This window comes from Benincasa hispida, chromosome 1 (assembly GCF_009727055.1).
Source record: "Benincasa hispida cultivar B227 chromosome 1, ASM972705v1, whole genome shotgun sequence".
NCBI classification, from domain to species: domain Eukaryota; kingdom Viridiplantae; phylum Streptophyta; class Magnoliopsida; order Cucurbitales; family Cucurbitaceae; genus Benincasa; species Benincasa hispida.
In genome coordinates, this window is record NC_052349.1 from 94,560,358 (window position 1) to 94,567,944 (window position 7,587).

Consider the following 7,587-nt stretch of genomic DNA (forward strand, 5'->3'; position numbering starts at 1 on the left):
GATTCCCCCTCTCTAAATTCAAGTCTCATTATCTTATGAATTTTTTTTACATTACCTCAATTTATTATTGGTCAGGTAAGCATAGTTTTAAAAACAAAACGAAACTATAATAATCTTAAACTAGACGTTAAGTATTCAAATACAGAGTAAACCAAATTTTAATGCCAAAGTAATCTTAAACAACACAAAAATGATTTTAACCATTTTAAACAAAATCTCAAACCTAAAATATACATACATACAATAATACAAAAATGATTTTAACCATTTTAAATCACTCCTAAAACATGTCATACTACAATGGTATGAAAAGTGACTTTTAAAGTAAAATTTAACTTGTAAAATCTACATCAATTAAAGATAATAAAATACCCATTTATAAGTGACCAATCTATATACTTCTGACATATTTAAAAGTGACTTTGACAAAATCAAAATTACTTTTATCGTTTCTATAATCACTTTAAAAAAAATATTTTAATCATTCAAAATCAATTTTAATAGCATAAAAATTACAATTAAAAATGTAAAATCAAATGATTTTAATGATAAAAAAATATTTTAAAATAATCTTAAACAAGACAAATGAAGAGTGATTTTAAACTTCCATCCAAAGTGAAGCTCAATTTGTAGAATCCGAATCCCAAAAGTAAAGTCGACATTTGGTTTCCAAAAAATGCTTTGTACTAAATGATTACATAAATGACAAAACACATCCATCGATCTCCATAACTAACATACATGCTGATAAAACAACATGAGTAAAGGTATATGATTTATTGTATACTAACAATAGTATAATCTTAGTAAAGAAGGCTTACATACTAACAAAAAAGAATATACACATATAAAACAAGAAAGCCATAGTAAAAATAAAAAAAATTGAAGAAACACATAACATTATATATCACAAAAAATGTCTAATGAAGTGCCGAGATAATGGTGAGCCAAGTTTCAGGTAAGGGCGGTCAGGCGGCAGAGATGGGAGAATTATGGGCGGAGACGGCGTTTAAGAGGTGATGGGTTGCCTTTTCGAAATTGACGAAACCCATAAACCAAAACTCATGCGCGTCCACGGTAGTGATTTGGAGGTACCTCGCCGACGGGTTTCCCGGCATCGTCACTGGGTTCACCGTCGCTATATGCGACAATGGTATCATTACCTGCTCACAATTACAACATCAATTTCCATTCCTTCAAAAATTTTAAATTTAGGGTGTCCTTTCTCGTTCAATAACCTTCTTCCACTTCCAAATTTTTTCATTTTTAAAAATTATTTTTTTTCTAATTAATCCAATCAACCGTTTCTTTTGTGTCCAAGGATGTAAAATTTTAATAATAAAATCCAAACTTTTTAAAATAAAAACAATTTAATAATATTTTATTTTATTGAATGAAAATTCAAATAACAAAACTCTTAATTACTAAAAGAAGAATATGTTAGTAATATAGTTGAACTTATTTTGACAACAAGTGAGTAAATTATATTTTTGGAAAGAACACTTTTTTAGTCTTACATTTTAGGTCTAATTTTCATTTAAGGGTTACATCTCCAAAATAAATTTAGTTCCAATTCAGTCCTAGGTTCTAAAAGGTTAGAATTTAAATTTAATTCCAATTTCTTATATCAATTTTAAAATTTACCATTTTAATCTCCATTTATTTTAACTAAATTCTCATTTTCTTATTAATGTTTATTAATTAATTTAAAAATATTATAAGAAATTAAGATGATTACAATTTTAATCTAATCCCATATCTAATATTTTCTTTACATGGAAAGAAATGTAAAAAAATCTCCTGCATGGCAAATTTTCATGATTGGTGCTGCACAAGGATGGTTAAGCCACCCAAGTTTTTTAATTTCCCTCTTCAATCTCTCTCTATTAAAATTAAATTTAAAACTTCACTTTGAAATCAAATATCAACCTTATGTTTCATAACATGTTATTTTAATATGTTGGATAAATTAAAAATCTATTTTAGTTTTGGGTGTTTTCAAATTTAGAAAACTCCTTAAAACTATTTATAAATATAGCAAAATATATGTATTAGGGCAGTTTATAGTCAGTGATATTAGTAAATACATTTACCAAGATGCTCAGAAAATTCAGATAAATAGACAATCGTATTTTGGAGGCACGAGTTTACCTTGTAGTAGCTCCAAGACGGTTGACCAGAGGGAGCAGTGAAGTAAAGTGGGCGATCACTACAAAAAGCCACACGCACCGTCGACAGATACAGAGTTCCGGCGACCGGACCCGTCGTGGTGGAGAGATAGCAGGCAAAGCTTTTCATCAGTTTCTCATTCACCTCCGTCGCGAAAGTCTGCTTAAACAGAGACTCAAATCCCCCTTCCGTTATAGCCTTTGCCGTCAAGTTCAGTTTCCCCCAAGCCGTTTCCGACATCGACGGCCCAGTCCTCACTGCACAATTTTTAATTCCAAAATCCCTAAATCGACAGAAAAAAAATCCAAAACCCTAATTTCAATCTAAGAACGAATCCACTTACGATTGTGCCAAATGTTACGCGCGATCGATTCTGCCTTGTTGCTCCACGAATTAAAGGCGTGTACCACGGGCTCGAACGGGTTGGTGCTCGGCCGATGATCCATCGGCGAGTATTGTACGTACGGATGGTGGTGAATCTGCTGCTGAGCGGCGGCGTTCCAGAACGCTGCTTTCTGGTTATCCGGATGCTCGTTGGGGGCTGCCGGTGGTCCCATGATGTGTGTCCCCCATTTCTTTGATTCATCCTCCGTTGACGGCGTCGGTGCAGGGGAGGCCTGAGATTCGGCGGGTTTGGAATCTTCAGATGTTCCGGCCATGGTGGATTTCCGATTTTCTTTCTTTGTGGTATCGATCAAGAGATGAAGCCGGGATTTTATAGGGAGAAATTGGGATTGGGATCTGAGAAACGTGACGCGTTTTCTCGAAGAACGGATTGTAATGGATTCCTTAGCAACGAAGAAGAAGGAAAATTCGACGATGGATTTTTCTAAGGGAAAATGACGGCTGAGTTGTGAAAACGAAAATGGAAAAATCTGGAAGAATTGGAGAAAGCTCGACGTTTGAATTAAAAAGAGGCGATTTTTTTAATAAGATTGTTTAACACGTGGCACGTGTGGCCTATGGGTATTCTAATCAACGTGGCGCACGAGTACCGATGTTTAAAATTAAGCCATATAAGAAACAAAAACGTAATAAATCAATAATACGGATTAAGGAGCGGAGCCAAGAGTGTGAGTCCCCTTGGTTTTCCTTGGTTTTTCCAATATAGGATTCTCAATATGCCCCCTCAGTAGATGAAGACTCTCTTCGAATGTCTGAACCCTAAGTAGAGGAAAACCTCCCACAGATCTACCAACACCCAGCGAGTATGTTGACTGCAACAGCACGATCAAAACATACACGAACACTGCAGCAGGGACGACACCACCGCAAGAGAAACCTGGGTATCCTCGGCATAAAAAACCCAAAGAGTAGGCTTTGGTGAGTTTGGTAGAAGACGGAGGAGAACGCGTCTTGTAGACGATAAACAAGTGAGAGATGAAACTCTGTTATCATATAGTGGAAATACTTATCGTATAGTAGAGCTATACGATCATGTATGAAAGACTGAACGATCGTTTAGGAAAAACGTATATGACGTTTAGAGAAAACGTGAGGCAGACGATCGCTTTAGACGGACGAGCTTCTATCGTATAGGCTCTCACGATTGCTTTCACGGATTCTTTTGGCTCGGATGATAATACGAATGCACGATTGTGGAAAAATGAAAACGATTTTCATTTTTAATCCGCTGGTTACCATTAAACCATTACAAACCCACTTCCCACGTCCAAAACGTTGGATAAATTCGTTAATTATCAAATATTAATCAATTAATTTAATTAATAAATATAATCATATTATATTATTTCTACAATGATATCATAATATCTACTATAATATTTCTCCTCTACTTGATATAAATCATATTTATATCTAATTTCCTCCAAAAATAATGTATCTCATACATTTAGCCAATTATATCATATATAATTAACCAGTCCAATTATAATCATATAATAACTCGAACTTCCTCTTCTCAATTTGAACCATTTCCAAATTAACCCAAACACTTGGTTCTCGACTTTAATCCAAGCTACCCAGGTGACCTAATGACCCGTGGCTCGAAGTTCCGACGGGTACGTGAATAGCTGACTAAAACTCTTTAGCCACGAGATCCACCATCAGTTAGCTGTTAGTGATTCCACTAAAGAACAACAACTGAACTCTTTTCCTTACCATAGATATATTTCGTGGTCCATCGGATATAACCAATCATGAGTACGATGACCCTTCACAATACTCATAAGGTACAGCTGAGCCAATTTACCGTTTTGCCCCTATAGTTACATCTCACTCCTTAAGTACGACTGATTCCTTCTAATGAACCAATACAACATAGTCCCAACTATGTGTGAACACCTCTTGGCCGAAGAGAAGGGGTTGTGGCCGCCACATCGTTCAAGCCCCCGGAATCAGCCCTTAAGGGAGTCATCTATCTAACTTACCCCTGCCTCGAGGAAGAAAGTGAATTCCATCTGTGAAGCTGAGTTCCTAGCTACCAAATCAGAAAAATCCCCAAAATGGTAGGTTGAATCGACGAAACCTGCACTACGCACCCATACAAATCAAAAGACCGCCCTCAATGCAGGAGTTCCCAACTCACTCAGATTGAGGTCAGTCTACCCTATGGTCATCCTAGTGAAGTGAAGTCTCTGGTCATGAACGCGTGTTATATAACGAGACATTAACACTTCGTGGTCAGGTCTTATACAAACTCTTTGATAGGATGCCCCGCTCGCATGTCCCCAACACGAATGATCAGGATCAGACCCATCCGTGACAAAGTCACAACATTTGTGACCATTCCACAAAGCAAGCCGCGTCCGTAGCGTTACAAGGATAAGGTTTCCCTCCTTTATCATTTACTACAGACCATTTTAGTTATCAACTCAAGACATGATCCACTTGTATGTCACCATATACATGCTGAGTCCCATACAGATAACTAGGGATTTCTTATGTTTATTGGTTTGTGGTAAAGCAAATAAAACAATTAACTGAGCAAAATACAAGATGTGAAGTAAATATCATATATTAACAACACAAGTGTTTGTATATACTATTTACAAACTATAGAACACGAGACTGTAGGGCATCAACCCGAACAATCTCTCACTTGTCCTAAAGCGAAGTGGGGTGTACAAAAAACTTAGTATAAAACAATAAACTAGGGCATAAAAGCCCAGTACAATAAAATCTCCCACTTTCCCTAGTTCAGCTACAGGCAATCCTGTAGACCCATGCTCCGTAGGTGACCTTTAAACACTATAGCTGTGAGAGCCTTCGTAAACGGGTCAGTAACATTGTGCTCCGAAGCAATCTGCGTGACGATCACGTCCCCTCGATGCACTATCTCGTGGATCAGATGATACTTTCGCTCTATGTGTTTGCCGCGCCCGTGACTCCTTGTCTCCTTGGAGTTCGCCACTGCCCCACTATTATCACAATAAAGGGTAATGGGTCTAGACATATCTGGAACAACTTCCAGGTCTATCAAGAACTTCCTGAGCCAAACGACCTCCATAGCATCTTCGCAATCCGCTACGTACTCTGCCTCCATAGTGGAGTCGGCGATGCACCCCTGCTTAGTGCTTCGCCATACTACAGCTCCTCCGTTAAGAGTAAAGACTGACCCTGATGTGGACTTACGAGAGTCCTTATCAGTCTGAAAGTCAGAATCCGTGTATCCTGTAAGGATCAAATCCCTCGAACCATACACGAGCATGTAGTCCCTCGTTCTCCGAAGATACTTGAGGATGTTCTTCACTGCGGTCCAGTGACCCTGGCCTGGGTTAGACTGATACCTACTGACTATGCCCACAACATAGCAGATGTCTGGACGAGTATAGAGCATCGCGTACATCAAACTGCCAACGACAGACGCATATGGGACCTGTCTCATCTCCTCAATCTCTTGAGGTGTCTTAGGACACATTTCCTTAGACAAAGTGATTCCATGCCTGTCACACCCCCTCCCAAATTACCCTTCTTAGTCCAGAAGTGAATGTGATGACAGTAGTTACCAAACTAATATAACATTCACCAACCTCTTGAGGTTCTAAGGTTATTTTAGAGTTTCATTAGTTTGGTGAATGTTATATATGTACTGCAGAGATCTAAGTAGGTTAAGGATGTTAGTTAAGCAGGGATCTAGAAATGAATGTGATGACAAAGCCCAGTATTGCCTAACTAACATCCTTAACCTGCTTAGATCCTTGTAGTACATATATAACATTCACCAAACTAATGAAACTCTAAAATAACCTTAGAACACCAGGGATCAACAACAACATAATTACATCATATTAACACATACAGAGTTCAGCGGTCCCAATATATTTTACTAGTCCCTAATATGAGCAACATATATGTACAGACATTTACAGAGTAAACATCTAAAACTTCTCTCTAGACTTTGGACTTTTAACTGGAGTTCTTGAGTGACAGAGCAGGATGACAGCTAACCTCTGGGGAGATGACCACTACCTGGGAAAAGAAAAACATTTGAAAAATGAGCTACTTGCCTAGTGAGTGACTTAATAAAAACATAAATCTCATGCTTAAACTGAAAGCTAGAAAACATAATACTGGAACTAAAACATGCCAAACAACATGTACATAAAATTTATAAAATCATTGTATCTGAAGACATAGCTAAACTGATTCCTGGTTGAGAGAGAACCCTTTTGCTCGATCGCTCAACGTCGGATATCATGTTTAAGAGAGAACCCTTTTGTTCGATCTCTCAAACATAAGCCTGGGCAGAGGTGAGAACCTTTTTGTTCGACACCTGAGAGAGAACCGTTTTGCTCGATCTCTCAAACATTAGCCTGGCCTAGGGTGAGAACCCTTTTATTCAACACCTTCTAGCCAATGCTAAGAAAGAACCCTCGTGGTTCAATCTTATCATCGAGTATCATGTTTAAGAGAGAACCCCTTTGTTCGATCTCTCAAACATAAGCTTGGGCTGGGGTGAGAACCCTTTTGTTCAACACTTTACAACCAATGCTAGGAAAGAACCCTTTTGTTCAATCCTACTGAACTGATTAACTGTCATACGTGCCCGTAGAGCAAACTGGATCCTGATGTCAAGGATCATAACTGAAGCAGGGTACCACTACTTATCACTTAACTGAATGAATTATTCTAATACCTTCTCTATGTACTTCAGCATCAGAATCATAACATAACTGAAACTAGGTAGTATAGCTCGGATACCTTCTCCTTGTACTTCAATATTGAGCTGAAAATACCTGATAGGAAAACATTTTTATAAAACATGCTTACTGAAAGCTTGATCTCATAAATCATAGTTTTCACAAGAACATCATTTGCTAATGCATGCTCAACAACATTAAGAGCACATATGCTTTAAAACATAATACAAATACTTGTAACATAAACATATCATAGAATCACCTTTTGAAAACTACCATGGTTCAACCATTATACCAAAGCATATTTCATAAACTT

At 37.5% G+C, this 7,587-nt stretch overlaps 1 protein-coding gene across 1 annotated transcript; it reads right to left on the reverse strand.

Moving 5' to 3' along the window:
* Window positions 1-699: 699 nt before the first annotated feature.
* On the reverse strand, window positions 700-3,049 carry LOC120070217 (GEM-like protein 5). Its single transcript, XM_039022090.1, has 3 exons — window positions 2,513-3,049; window positions 2,152-2,426; window positions 700-1,163 (listed from the first exon to the last, which is right to left on the reverse strand). Exons 1-3 carry the CDS (start codon window positions 2,826-2,828, stop codon window positions 969-971), a joined length of 786 nt encoding a protein of 261 aa, XP_038878018.1. The 5' UTR covers window positions 2,829-3,049; the 3' UTR covers window positions 700-968.
* Window positions 3,050-7,587: the final 4,538 nt, after the last annotated feature.